This window comes from Hydra vulgaris, chromosome 09 (assembly GCF_038396675.1).
Source record: "Hydra vulgaris chromosome 09, alternate assembly HydraT2T_AEP".
Taxonomy (NCBI): Eukaryota; Metazoa; Cnidaria; class Hydrozoa; order Anthoathecata; family Hydridae; genus Hydra; species Hydra vulgaris.
The window spans coordinates 33363299-33378843 of NC_088928.1; the positions used below are offsets into that span (position 1 = coordinate 33363299).

The 15545-nt window shown below is 28.1% G+C and overlaps 2 protein-coding genes across 2 annotated transcripts; one reads left to right on the forward strand and one right to left on the reverse strand.

Moving 5' to 3' along the window:
• Positions 1-552: 552 nt before the first annotated feature.
• On the reverse strand, positions 553-3375 carry LOC101235096 (homeobox protein ceh-10). Its single transcript, XM_065806416.1, has 3 exons — positions 2919-3375; positions 2557-2807; positions 553-774 (listed from the first exon to the last, which is right to left on the reverse strand). The coding sequence occupies exons 1-3, from the start codon at positions 3238-3240 to the stop codon at positions 658-660; spliced, it is 690 nt and encodes a 229-aa protein (XP_065662488.1). The 5' UTR covers positions 3241-3375; the 3' UTR covers positions 553-657.
• Positions 3376-13963: 10588 nt separating this feature from the next.
• LOC100210159 (uncharacterized) lies at positions 13964-15545 on the forward strand. The gene is made up of 3 exons (XM_065805438.1): positions 13964-14995; positions 15085-15231; positions 15295-15545. The coding sequence occupies exons 1-3, from the start codon at positions 14009-14011 to the stop codon at positions 15469-15471; spliced, it is 1311 nt and encodes a 436-aa protein (XP_065661510.1). The 5' UTR covers positions 13964-14008; the 3' UTR covers positions 15472-15545.

Here is a 15545-nt window from a genome sequence, read left to right on the forward strand (position 1 = left end):
GAGCAATTTGGACAGTTTTAATGGGAGATTAGTTGATGAGTTGGGGAGATTAGTTGATGAGTTGGGGAGATTAGTTGATGAGTTGGGGAGATTAGTTGATGAGTTGGGGAGATTAGTTGATGAGTTGGGGAGATTAGTTGATTGTTTTGTTTTATGAAGAAGAGGAAAGCTAGAAGAGGAAAGCTAGTATTTGACAATTTAGAAATAATTGATTTGCTATTAACCAGAGATTAAAAATTTTCACGTTTATTTTAATGTTTATAGCTTCAAACACAGTCTTTGCATCGGAATGACAGAAGAAATTTGTTTCCTTCCAATGATCACCCTCTCCTCTGCTTTTTGTCACTGTAAAAAACTTTTAATCTTGTAACTTTTAAACGCCAAAATATAAAAAATTTGATTTATCAAACCTGACACCTGAATATAATAACTTATTATTATAGGGGTTTGTTTATTGATACTTGATGTATTTTTAATTTTTGAATAACTTTCGATTATAGTCACGGTTATTATAAATAAATTTAGCTTTTTTCATTTAAAAATACTTTCTTTTATCAATATAAAAACGTTTTGCTATTTGTAATACGAGATAAATATATTTACAAAGTTTACAAATTAAATACTTTAACTGATGGCAAAAAAAATCACCATCTACATTTACTTCAATGAATGACGAACCATTGCTCCGTAAAGTCCATACTTTGCCATAATGGAGCCCTCACCCCAAACTTTTTCTGTACGACGCCATTTTGCGCGTCTGTTTTGGAACCATACCTAAAATAAAATAAAAAGCGCAAGTTTGCATCATATTAATTAACGCAAATAACAACTGCTGTATTAGTTATATTTTTTATTTATTATTTATTAAGTTAAATCATTTAGATAATTTTCATAAAATTTATTTCCGGACTATCTATCATCCGGAATATCTATCAAAATCATTTACATAATTTTCTTAAAATATATTTCCGGACTATCTAATAAAGAGATTCAATCTAATTAAGAATTTTTAAATTGATAATACAAACCTGGTATGCAGCTTAAACATTAGCAGTTACAAATTAATTAATTTCAACTGCAAATGTTCCAGCTGCATAACAAGTTTATTCGATTAATTAATTTATAAGTTCTTGATTAAGTACACTTAAAATTAGATAGGCTACCTTAATTAGATTGACCAAAAATGTATTTTTCCAAAAATTTTGTTCAAAATCGTCATTTAAATGACAATTTTGAACAAAATTTTTATTATAAACAAATATCAAAATTAATGTTTATTTTGAACAAAATAAAAATGCCTTTGACAAAACAAGTACCAAACTTGCTTGATTAGTCATTAACTTTCTTTTAAATAATCATTGGGTTTTTTTTGTTGTTTTTTTGTTGTTTTTTTTATAAAAAAAGATAAAGTTTTACAATGACTAAATAATTTTAAAATTACATAAAATAATGGCTAATTATAAACTGACGGTAACTTATTAATTAACCCGATCTAAAAAGCGAGCGACCATTTAATAATAAATTTAAAGAAAATTTTTTTTTTCTGCTAATGCTATATTTTGTTACGTCATTTAAATTGTTTTTTTCTAACGTAGAAAAAAAGATCCTTTAATGTATAAATACTAATCCCCTCATCATATAGACTTGAAAAGTTTCCTAAAGTTTTTAAAGTTTATGAATTAAAAAGGCGTACAAATACCTTACATAACGTTTTTTTATTCCAAAACGCTTATACTGAAACAGAAAAAGGGCAAAGCCGATTATAATTAATAGGACAAGGCTCAATAATGGAAACGGTAACATAATCTCACTTATAATAGTCGGAAATAGGCACGCGCGTTTGCAAACATCAAACTAAAGCCGCTCTTAGAGATTTTGTTTTAATTTAAAAATGTTTTAAGTTTTCAATTTTGGTCGTTGAACAATTTGCTCCGACCTAAGTTTTTTAAACTTACCTAATTTTTGTTCTAATTTATTTTTTGCAAATATATAAAAGTTTTTTTTTATTATTGATATTTAAAAAAAATTTCGTTATCTCCTTTAAACAATCTTGTATTTGCAAACAGTATCCATAACATAAAGGATTAACAAGGAATTATGAAAAAAAAAACTGGCAATAATTTGATCTTATTAGAAGTATGATTTTATTAGAGATTTAAATTATTTGGATTTCTTTTATATTGCTTTTTAGTTTTTGTTTAAATTGTTTGTTCAGAGCCGACGACATGGTTTTTGAAGTGGGGGCACAATCGTCAATTTCTACAAAAAGTTTTTTATATCTAGAGTTTTCTCAAAAAAAAAAAAAAGGTCGCTTAGAAAAAAAAGTAGGGGGGGGGACGACGGCACCCCTGGTGTCGTTGGCCCTGTTGTTTATTTTTTATATAGATTTTTTTAAGTTTTAAGTTTTTAGAACAAAATTCTAATGTATAAAATCCAATTGTAATGATGTAAAAAACCCAATACTAAATATGTATTGGTTCTGTCTGCTATTTATTTTTGTGCCTGGATGTAAACATAAAATAAAACATGGTATTGTTTGTAAATAGCAAAAAGTACCTGTATCCTGTTCTCGGCTAGTTTTGTTTGCTGAGAAATTTCATATCGACATTTTAAATCTGGGTAATGCGTTTTTTTAAAAACATCTTCCAAAACGCATGATTGCTTTTTTGAAAATATTGTTCGATTTCTTTTGTTATTTTCTATTAGATTGCTGACATCATCCAAATTTGAAGTTACTTTACAATAAGAGATATTAGAACCTTCAAGTGATGACCTCAAGTATCCAGATTGACAAAGTATTGGTTGTCCTAAAAATTCAAATTTTTTTCTAAAGAAATATTTTACTATTACTTTTATAAAAATAAAATTTTATTATCATCATTAAACATTTTAATAATTAAACTTTATTAAATTTAAACCTTTTATTTTTTCAGGTGTAGGGTGTTGTCTTATGATTGCTTTTTGACTTAAAGACAATCTATCTTTTTCATCCAAAAATACCTTTTTGCTCATCATCTTGCAAAATTTTATTTCTTTTTTCCTGTAAGGTAATTTGTATCGTTCATTTTTCGAACAGCTGATGATGGGTTTTTGAACTGCGTCTGATGGGTAAAAAAACATTTCACAAGGCTTCAACAAAAAGATGCCATGAGTGGTTCTGGTGAGTTCATGTTTTTTAGTCGATGGAGTAGTTAAAATTCTTTCAATGGAAAATGATAACTTTGAACTTTGAGATTCCATTTTTCGACTCTGAGTCTCTTCACTTGGTTTTTATCTTTAACTGGCTTTTACCTATTCCTGTTAACGGTTAACTTAAACTAAGAAATTTTCGGTGAGTGGTTTATAAATAGCGTTTTCTACTCATCTGTATTAATTAATTGTTCTATTGATTCATTACAAATTAATAGGCGCGAAGACATCAGCTTATTACTTAATATGTCTAATCTGCTTTCAATGTTTCTAATTGGTCTTTTTTCATTGTAATAGAAAAAATTAAATACATAATTTTTTATTGAACAAAAAAAAAACTTTTTTAATTTTCGAAATATAGTTTAAAAAACAAAACAAATATAGTTATACAATGCAGTCAAGTAGTTTCTAGCTACTTTTCCGTATTTGTAACGTGGTAAAATCTATTGCAGAACGTTGCAGCACAGAAAGTTAATAATTCAGAAATTCCAAATAAAACATGGGATAATTAAGGATTGTGACGATTTATTTGTTGACTAAAACATGTACTTTATGTTATAGTAAAAGTTTATTTATTAATAATAAACTACGTTACTCCACAAATTTATAAGGAGTTTGTTTTATAGCAATAGTTTTATGATACATGGTGAACTGCGTTACGCAAAACTATATTAAATAAAGCGTAATAAGAGCTCAAAGCAAATTTAAGTTGAGTAAACTTTATAAAAAACAAAAAATATGGAGAAAACTGACACGCGCAACATAGTGTGGGAGTGCAAGCTTCAATACTAATTATTGTCTTTAACTAATATACTTGAAAAATCTAACATAAAATTTAAATTAATTAGAAAATTATTGCTTCAGTAATTTAAGTTAAGTTTTAAATTTCCCACGTCGTTATTTCCATTCAGGAAGGTCATGCTAACGCAAAAGTGACATTATGTAACACTAGACTACCGGTCTCTATGAAAATGTCAAAAATAAAGTTGATCGAAGAAAAGCATTTTTTTAAACAAGATTTTTATATATTACCATATATCTCCCTTTAACGGTGCTATCGGTAAAACTATTTATATTTTCTAAAAAAATTTCCACTTTCCTTTATTGTTATAACTTTGCTAATGAATATTTTTGTATCACATATTAAAATAAAACTGCTGATACTAAAAGCAATAGTTATCTATATTTATTAAAAGGGATGTTGCATAGATTTTAGTGGTGGTTTACAACTTAAATGTTTAAAATGTTTGAAAAACGTTTGAAAAACGTTAACATAACTAATTAAACCTGTACTAGATCTCAATCCAATTTTTATTTAAAAAGTCTAAATTGAAATCATTCAATGATTCATCAAAATTTTTTTTACTTATCCTGGATAACGCATCTATGAGTTTTAGTTTTTTTTGGATTATATATACTTTAATGCTCTTTTGTCTAAACAAATCGTCAATATAATGTTTGTGGAATTTGATAAATATTGTCAGTGCGGTATTTCTTCTATAATACACTGTCTTGCATTAAAATCTCTTTTATTTCACCGGTAAACGATTTAATGAACAGATAAGAAAATATCATATTTATTTTAAGTTATATATATATATATATATATATATGGTTACAAAAAATGTAACTAAATATGGATTTTATATGGATTTTTACCCCAACATAAGGGGTAAAAATTTGTTTTAATTTATACGAATTTTTACCCCAATACTTCTAAGTATTTAAATATCAACAATATTTTACTAAATTTTTTCTGAAGTTTTAAAATAATTGTGGCATCGATTTTGAGGATTGAATATGCATTAAACGTGCATAGCGCGTATGCATATTTTATGCAAAATTGTTGAAAGGCAAAAACGCGAGCGTAACAAATAACTATTTTGGTGTTTTTGTAACTTTGACAATATAATGATTATAACCAAATATATTTGAAATTTGGTGCCTAAAAATGAGAAAAACTAAAGATATACTGAAAGAAAAGTTTTTCACAAAGAAAGACTGTAAAATTAGTTAATTTTTCTCTAATAGTAAACAGAATCAAAGCAAAATACGATAACAAAATATAACAATAAAGTGCCAGAGGTAGAAAATGTGGGCGACCACATTTTCTACTTCAGGCACTTCATGGTTATACTACTACAGCAAATAATTTTTTTTTAAAAAATAATAATAATACAACAAATTTGAGGCAAATAATTTGATGGTTTTAAAAATATTTTTGAATTATAAAAAAATATTTATTGTTTTAGTGTATATTATATACTTAGAAATAATATTTTTTTAAATGAACCCATTTTGTCGAACCAAGTTTTATCAGTTTTGTATAACATCGTGTACAACATCTTTGAAACAAAATTATTTTGTCTAAATTTGATATATCTTATAATTTTCTTATTTTAAAATATAAACTAAAAAATTCAATTCTCTTTAGGAATGATGCAATCAGGTTAATCGTCACTACTTGTTTTTGTTTAGAACTTTGTTTTAACAGTAAAAATACGTTTTATCTGATTATTGTTTTAAATGTCAATTTTATACAAGCACTAGTAAAATTTTATACAAGCGCTGGTAAAAGGTTATGACATTAAATTTTATACTTGCGCTGGTAAAAGGTTTTGACAATAAAATCAGTACAATCTTCCTTTAAAAACTTGTTTTTATTTGTTAAATCATTTTATTTATGACGACAACAAATGTAAACTTTATAAAAATAATTTTATTTTACACAATTATATGTAAAATGTTAATATTGGTGTTACTAGCCTAATGTTAATATTGATGTTGCCTGGTAAAGCATAAATGGCGATGATGTTTATCTGACGGGATAAACTAGGTATTGGTGGTTATCCTCTTCGAAACGCCGGCAATGATAAACGCGACTCTGAGGAGAAGTTTATTACCACCACTACATAAATTATGATTACACAATAGTAATAATGTTTTTTTTTTATTTTATACTTCCTATCGTTTTATGTTTATTTATTTTTAAATAGTGATATTTCTATGCATATGCTCAGGGCCGGGTTAAGTTCTTCTTGGCCTTCCGGCACTTTAGGTCTTCTTGCCCCTGTTATGCCTCTTAGTATTCAAATTTAACAGCAGTTTAAAATAAAAAAAATCTTTGTCATTGTTGCGCTATGGCTTTATAATATATTTTCTTTTGTATTTAAACAAACATCTCACGTTATTTGTTATTAAAAACCCGCTGCAATTAGTATAGGTTTTAAACACCTTTGTCTGCATTTCAAGCTTGAAAATGCAGATATGATATCTTCTTGGTCAATGGAATCCAATACCCGATTTTCTATTTGAACTAGTAAAAAATCTGAAAGATGTTCCTGACCTATAAAATAATAAGTGAATAGATTATATGAAACTTTAAAAATTGGAAAATATATGATTCTGCTATTAATAAAGATTTTTATTGTTCAAGAGATATTTAATAAAGAGTTCTTTACATTATAAGTATATTTTATGTTGTATATATACTTGTAGTTGAGCGATGAACACTTTTGATTCTTTTCAATGTTGAAAATGAACATTCTCCAGAACAATTTGATATTCATGATATCCATTCTGCGGAGATTCACAAAAAAACCAAACAGAGAATTCAATCTAAAATAAGCTTTCTTTTATCTAGATCACTCATAGTTTTTCCGTGATCTCATTAATGTCGGCAATCATTTTAAATCGCCCAGAAAACACTGAAGTTTCGACAATGTTAATTTCATCGTAATACCTCTTGCATACTCTTGGGCGCCTACTTTAATAGTAGGCATATTCATCTGTGATGAACAAAGACGAAGCTTCTATATCGTATTGCTCGATATTGGAGCAAACTTGCTGCACACAATGCTCCAGGGAGTTGTACAGTTCTTCAACCATACCGAAATCAAGCTTGACGGATTGCAGTTTCTTGTTAACTTTGTTGAACCTCTCCATGATTCTGTTTCAAACTATTATCAAAATAGCTTTCTTAAGTTGTTCCATTTTGGTTAAAAAGCCAAAGATATCTGCTCTTTTTGCTTTTTGACTAGGATCGTCGTTAAGATCAGGATGACCCGTCTATATAGAAAATGTTTGTTAATAATATGTACAATCACAAATGAAATATGTTTTTATTTGATTTTCTAAATAATTCTTAATCACTTTGTAAATAGAATAACCCTTTTCAATGGCTAAACAAGCATCAGATATAATTTTCTTGAAGTAAGCTAAAGAAATTAACACCAGCTCCATTGGATTCCGCGGCACTTACTCCGATGAGGTTCTAAGAGTGAGCAACACATGGAATGTATTTGGCAAGAAAGTTAATCTTTTTAATTCTTGTTTGTAGACCAAAGAAGATTCCAAACATATTACTGTCATTTTCGTATGACTAGCTACGGCAATTTTGAATGTTGATTCTCTATTTTGAATACGGCAATTTTGCTACGGCAATTTTGAATGTTGATTCTAACTTTTTTAAAACGATTTCAAGCATGGAAACTGCAAATTGGTTATGCATGGGAATGAATGCTAAAAACCGATCAGCTGGTTCTCCGTTTTGTAAAACATAGCGCACATTAAAGCAGAATTAATCGATGTACGACTCATCGGGAGTAGTATTAACAATGATTGAAAAATATTTTGCAATTTTGATTTTGCTAACTAAGAAATTGTTTGAAGCAAATAAAAATGTATGCTACAACAAGTTACTTAAGGATGATCATATTATCTATAAGTTCCAAAACCCAGGCGGCTATCAAGTATATGAGTTCTTCGCAAATGTCTTTAGATAAGTACTAGGTACTTCACTTTCCTTTGTTTCCATGAGTGTTGCGCGAGGAAAGGATCAAATTTTGCTAATAGCTCAATACATCCAATAAAGTTGCGTATCAATACTAGTTTTTCGTCTTATTCGCGGAATGATAATCCTCTGAGAATAAACAATAAATAAAATATCCGATTATTTTCAATTTTGAAAAATATTTAGGCAGCATTATTAGGTGATAAGTGGCATCACATGATAAGTGTGATTCAATTAAAGTATTTATAACTATTAACTTAAATTGATGTATTTGCCTTCAAAATCACAGTACTCTGAGGATGAGAAGTCAATTTTTTCTGTATTTATTTTAGGTGGATTTGACGAGGTATGGTCGATCTACACAAGTCACGGTTCCAATCAGCAGGATCGTTGAAACTATTGTTTATTTAATAAATATTTAGTAAATATTGTTTATTTAATAAACTATTTGATTATTATTTGAATATGATCTTTTAGTTGAATAGGAGAGAAAAAGCTTATCATTTTTGGTAATTTGGAAATGATTTCATCTCCGTTTTTCTTTCTTTTTTTTCTTCTGTTTCTATTCGACGAGCTCTTCAGATTTTCTCTTTCTTTTTTTTTGACATTTATTAAGACTTTTTTATCTCACTCATTTTATCTATTTTATTCTTAATTATTTATAATTAAATAAATGCCACGTAATAATAATATAGTTAACGTGAATTTAAGCTATGCAATTAAATTAAAAAGTTATATAAAAAACAATTCAAACTAAAAAGTTTTTTCAAGTCGTTAAAAAAAACGTCTAGTTTGCGATATGTCGTATGGGCTGTTATTGCGAAGATTAAAAATCTTTGGCATATGATAGGATGTCAAGGATAGAGGCCGATAATATTTTTTCTTTTAAATTATATATCTTTCATAAATTCACTTAGATCCTCTGGCCCCTTGAACTCCTTGGCCTCCCGGCACGTGTTCAGTGTGTCCGTTGGTTAAACCGGCACTGCATACGTATATTTGTGTTAAATTAACTTAAACATTTGTATCTAATGAAGATTTTTGTTTACTTATATGTCCTGATTTGTTTTAAGTATACTTTAACGATAAAATTACTATTGACTATGATTGTGTATAAATTTTTTCTTCTTAAAATAAATCTGTGTTTATTCGGTACATTATTCTGTTCGTTTTTCTTTTTTTTTAATTAGTAATTCTCCTATATATATAAATTTTTTTCAAAAGAAATGTTTCATATTTCTCTGTGGGCTTTCATTGCTCAGTCTAGTTCAAGCGCCGCTGATTACCTGCATCAAATATAAAAAAAATATATAAAGTTTTTGGTATTTGATTTGATTACCTTTTGCAGCAAGTACTACTTGTATCCTTCTAGATACACTTTGGATACAAGTCGGATATATTTACTTTTAATTTCTGATCATTATGCAAAACATTCTTTAGTGCTTATTAAACTTTTTTTTGTTTTCCATCCGCTGTTGCTTTAAAAATTCCTAGGCATTCTCAATTGTATTTAAGACCAAAAATATAATTGACCGCTGTAAAACAATTTTTTGATGCTAAATATGTTGTTACAGACTTCTAAATATGTTGCTACAGACTTCTAAACATATTTTTTACAGAGCTTTATAAGACGGGACAGAATTAGGCATAAAAATGAATTAAACAGATCAGGAAACCAATCATGTAATTAATAATTTAAAATAAATATTAAAATTTAATAATAATAATGTAAAAAATAATTTTTGCATTGATTCTGTTTCATAATCTATATAAAGAATCTAACCTAACCACTTATAACTGAACACACAATCAGCCTTAGAAAGTACTTTACTGTCTGTTACAAACAAATGTCGGTATTATTTAGTCGTTTAGACAAATGTCGGTTATGTTTAGCCCAGTTGAAACGTTTTGATTTTATTGCTGGTGTTATTTTAGGTTTCTTCGCGAGTCTGCAACGTTTGAATCCCAGTTCGGTTATTCGACGCCTAGTAGTTCTATTAGAATTTTTTTATATCTGCTTCTTGTATGATTTTAGCCACTGCTTTGTACTTTTCTTCGGTTTTCAACAAAAATGTTACGAAATATTTGTTCATCTCTTGGCGTAGTATTGTAAGAATATATTAACTAGTTTAGAATTTAAAATAATTACTCTTTTTATTTAGCATTTAAATTGAAAAAAAATGGACATCTTTATTAAATAAAGCATAGCCGTCTAAAATTCTGGTCCTCAAAATCAGCCTATAGACTGATTTTGAGGACAAGAAGTTAAGACACACATTTATATTGATTGATCTTAAAAAAGAGGGCATACTTTTATTAAAGAACTAACAAAATAGTAAAAATATTTCCTTTTAATTTTTAATATTCTTTAATAATTCTCATAAAAGCTTAAAACACCTAAAACTTCAATTCAAAAAGTTTACGCCTTTTTTAATAAAGTTGTCCTTTTTTTTTTACCCACTAGCAATCAAAATAATTTAAATGCTAAATAAATGGAATAATTATTTTAAATCCTAAACTAGTTTATACTAATAAATTAGAAATTTAAGATTTTTTATACAAAGTTTACAACTATAATACAAACTTAAAATAATAAGTTTACTACAACAAATGATTTTTTTTTTAAAAAAAAAGAAAAATAATTCAGCAAATTTGAGACAAATATATTTATCTTTTAAAAATATTTTTGAACTATGAAAATTTTTTCGAAAATATTTGATTGTCAAGACCAAAATTCTGAATCAAAGATTCGTATAACACTGTGCCACAAAATGACTTTTAATTTGAACCTCTTTTCCCGAGAAAAACCTTCGGGGGTATGATAGTACAAGTATGTAGGAGTAAATTAGAGTTGGTTTTGAAATCGTTCATTATCGTCCATGAAAGAAAATCGAAAAATCAAAATTTGAAAACTTTGATTTTTTGGCCTATAGACAAGATTATTCGTCAAATGAAATACTTTTTAGGTAAAAATTGTATATTTTTGTCACATTAGAGTTTCTAGGCTGTTTATAAAATTTAAAATTCCGGGAAAGGCCTGCAAACAGTTTCATTGTGTCTTTTATTTAAAATACAAGTGCAAAATTATTTAAAATGCCGAGTCAAGCTAAAACTTTTGATGACAACAGAAAAACTTTCTGTTTTCTCTGTTTGAAAAAAGCTAACAGGCAACTGACTGACTTTATGATTAAGTTCTGTCAGAAATTTTTGGTCAAGCTCTCAACTTTGAAGATTAAAGAGACCCAATTGGTATCTGTGAAAACTGTCGAGTAGGCTTTAGAAAAAGAGACATTGGTGAAGATGGTATTCAAACATTTGACTCCATTTAAACTGATTATGCGTATATTTTCACGGAGGGCAATTAGCAATCAATGAGTGCAGAAAGCTTTCAAAAAATGTTGATTTTCTTTAACAACTTGCGAAAAAGCATGGTTGCTTTTTAGCATTTCCATTCATTGACACATTTAGAAAGTTTGATACAGTTGTTCATGCTTCCTTAGAAAATGTTCCTCAAGACAACTATTGCATCCTCATTAAAGAATTCAGGGGTTTTTATCTCAAGCTTCCAAACACGATAACACTCCCAAACCGCATGCTCTCTTTTTTCATGTTTATTGATTGCCAAAACCACTCACTGGGCATCTATTCAGAGCAAGCAACAGAATCACTCCATCATGACTTCAACTATCACTGGAAACGGTTCAAAAGGCCCATTAATTATCCGGACTACCCTAAGAATCTTCTAAACTACTTGATTGATTTCAACAGCAAGCATTTCTTTAACTTCATTGTAGACAGTACTGTATATATGTATAATATATACAGTATAATATATGGTATGTAAGAAATTACCCTTCAACATCAATTTTTAAGAACTATATTTAATAAAAGTAATCCATTTTTTTATGTTACTTGATCTGTTAAGCTAGAATCTGATTTTTTTTAAATTTTCTGGAGAAATTGAATGCTTTTTTTATTTATTTATAGAATAAACATGTTAGAACAAGTTTCAAATGTTTTCAATAGAAAATGTAACTCATTTGTTCAGAGCAATAAAATCGAAAATTTTAAATCAATTTTTCTTTCACGGACGATTTTAAAACCAACTCTAATGTACTCCTAAATACTTGCACTATAACACCCCAAAGGTTTTTCTCAAAAAAAGAGGTTCGAATTAAAAGACATTTCGTGACACAGTGATAACTAATATCGTACAAAATTATAAATATCCGAATAGATCTGGAATATTTGTAACCGTAATTTAAGATGAATTACACGTTTTTTTTTATTTTTGTTTTTTTTTTATAAGAAATTAGCTCTTGAAGTCCCAAAATCTTAAGAACGTTTAGTACTGCGTTGCTTTTTAATAAGAACCATATTTTATTAGGAGTTCGAGGAATACTTTCTAATTTTTTACCTTCGTATAACATAAACTTAACACAGTTGAAAAACATTATCTTCAATGGAGAGTAACAACTAAAACATGCATTTAATTTACACGCGTCAATACGGTGTACGTATGTACGTTAATATGATACACGTATATGATTTGCAATTGATTTTCATTCGATTGCGAATGAAATACGTATAGCGCATTAACAAATTTAAAAAACTCTTAAGAAACTTTTAGTATTAAATTGGGAAAATAGATATTCTAAAATAAGAAACTTTTTACCCATTTGTTTGGTTTCTTTTGTGGCGTCGCTGAGGTTGGTGTTATCCGGAGCGGTAAACTTTTGGTGTCACCCCTCTAGACTAAAAGGTGACAGACGAAACTAAATAAAGTTCTTCGTATCTAGAAATTTCTAAAAAAACAAGTCCCTTTAGAAAAAAATTCTGGCATTTGCATTTTATTCATTTTGGGGTCCCCTCCCCTATATCACGTCGTGATAGTGTCATCCTTTGCGGTCCGCACTCTTCTAGCGATGCCGCTGCTGAAACGTCTAAATTATTGTAATACTTGTCTTCATTATGTACACATCAATGCTCATGGTTACATATAAAGTTTATGAAAATAAACACTGTTATTTTTTTTTTTTTAATAATCCACGTAGTATTTGCTCATTTTGAAACTGGTTAAAAATTGTTTGCAACGTCATTGAATAAGACGTTTTTCATATATAATAAGTTATTTATTGTTTTATAAAGAAATTATGCGCAAAATAAATTAAATTTTATTTCTTTTTTTATAAATAAATAATTAAAAAAAGGTTTTAAGGAAAATATAAATGGAGCACTAGTATTTCAATCTTTGAATCCCACGTGAGTTTCCACAAAGCAAAACGCCGTTCACAATATCTGCAACAATCTGATCTTGTACTTAAAAAAAACATGAACAAGTTTTTATTTTAAAGTTCTTTTCAATATTTATTTTATATGTGTTTATCACTCGCTTTGAACTAAATTTTAGTAAATTCTTCCTATTGTTTTACTTTACATAATTCTATAAAAGTTTTGAGCCAAGTGTATTTCTATGTTTTGTTTTTGTTTGGATACCTGTGTAATATTTACATAGTCAACGCAATTATGTTATAATTAAAACTTGTATTGACTAATACAAAACAATTGTAATAATTTCTAACTGTTACGTAATTTTTTATAAGGGAGCTAAAGTAAATCAGGTTTAGTAACGAGGTTGTTGTAGTTGTTTTTTTCGTGTTTTTAAAAAAAAATTTTTCTGCATTTATTAAAATTGTGTTAGCCCTATACAAATCTTTACTTCATAATTTTTTTTATTTCCTTTACTCAAATTTTTTTTTTCGTATAAATAAAATTTATTTTAACATATCTTTTATCAAAACCTTTGTTTAAAAAACTTACAACTTTGTTTTATATTAGAATATTTCAGACGTCAAGTTAAAGTACGAAAACGCTTGCGTGGGTTACTATGCAATAACCAATGGTTATGAATGTATGGATAAAAATACATAAGTAATGAATGAATGGATAAAAGTACATAAATAATTTATTTTTAAAAAATCTGAATCATTTTTTTTTTACGTATAGTTTTCTGATTTATTACCGAAAATGTATTCTGTACAAAAATTAAAGGAAAAGTTTGAAAAAAATACTGGAAATGAATGTAACTTAAGTTTTGGAAAATTGCAAAAAGACAACGTTTTTATTGACCTCACAAATACACCGAGGTACTTAGAACGAAGAGTCTCCATTGATCCTCAATTCTATCGTTACAAAGATGATACCAAAGAAAGAACCACTGATATGAAATCCACAGCTTCAACACCTAGATCACCAAGACCGCATAAATCATACGCTGAAAATCTTGTTGAAGATGCATTCACAGAGCCTGTTCGTAAATTTTCCAGATCCAGGGTGTATGCAAATCAACATATAAACTTTTTTCAAAATAATGATTTAGCCTTGCGTTCAAATTTTGTTAAAGAAAGATTAAAGTTTATATACAACAATGATTCAGTAGAAATTCGGAAACAAAATAAAGGGGCTGAAATTTATCCAAGTATAGCGCTAGAAAAGTTGAATAGATTAAGTTACGTTAAAAACTCGGCAGGTTTTGATACCGGATTACCTACTGAAGCAAAAGAAATAAATTCAATGGGAATAAATGGAAGCCATATAAATTACTCTGTAAACTTGGGATTTAACACTAAAAATCCGCTTTATTATAAACCTGACGAAAGCCAAATACATAATAAAACTGAAACTTATACAGGAAAAAATTTTAACAACGATAAACTGTTTCTAACGCCAATAATATCAAATATTGGGAAACCAATGCGCTCTAAGTACATGAATTATGATGTAAAAAATAAAGAGCTATCAAATGAAAATCGTTTGATGTACTTGCCAAGTGAATATGAAACAAATTTGAAACCAGTGGAGGATAAATCAGATGAAAGTCAAGTGGAACTAAGTAAGCCATTTAAAACAAAAGCAGAACGAATTTACGGTGACAAGTTTTCTAAAATATTTAAAAGTAGAACTATTCGATACCTCTATGAAGACTTGTACTCGAAACAAGTCGAAAATCAAAAGGTATGCACTTAAGTAAAGTATATTTAAACAGTTATTGCTTAAATATATTTTTACAAATTTAATAATTCTTTTTAAATTTTTTTTACTAGAATAAAGAAACTCTAGATCATGTTCAATTTCTTCACAATAAACCTGATCTTCTTCTCGACGTTGATAGTCATTTCTACTATAGGTCTGTCAAGTTAAAGTTGGAAGCTGCTACACGCACTTCTGAAGTTCTTTTACGACAGAAAAAGGTAAACTAATTTTTTTGTTTTTTTATTCAATATGTACTATTATTAAATATAAAATTTATTTAGGAAATCGATGCACAACTTCTTGCCGCTGAGAGAGAGCGCATTGATTTGCAGACCATATTAAAAAGAGCCATATTGCGTAAGTATTGCGGAACTAAAGATATAACTTTAACTCGACCACATGGAGCTCTTGGAGCTTTAACTCGACCACATGGAGCTCTTGCAAACAGATACAAATAATTGTTTTGAAAAAATGACTTTTTTTATCTTGAACAATATCAGAATAGCTTTAAGCTATTAGGCTTTAATATATA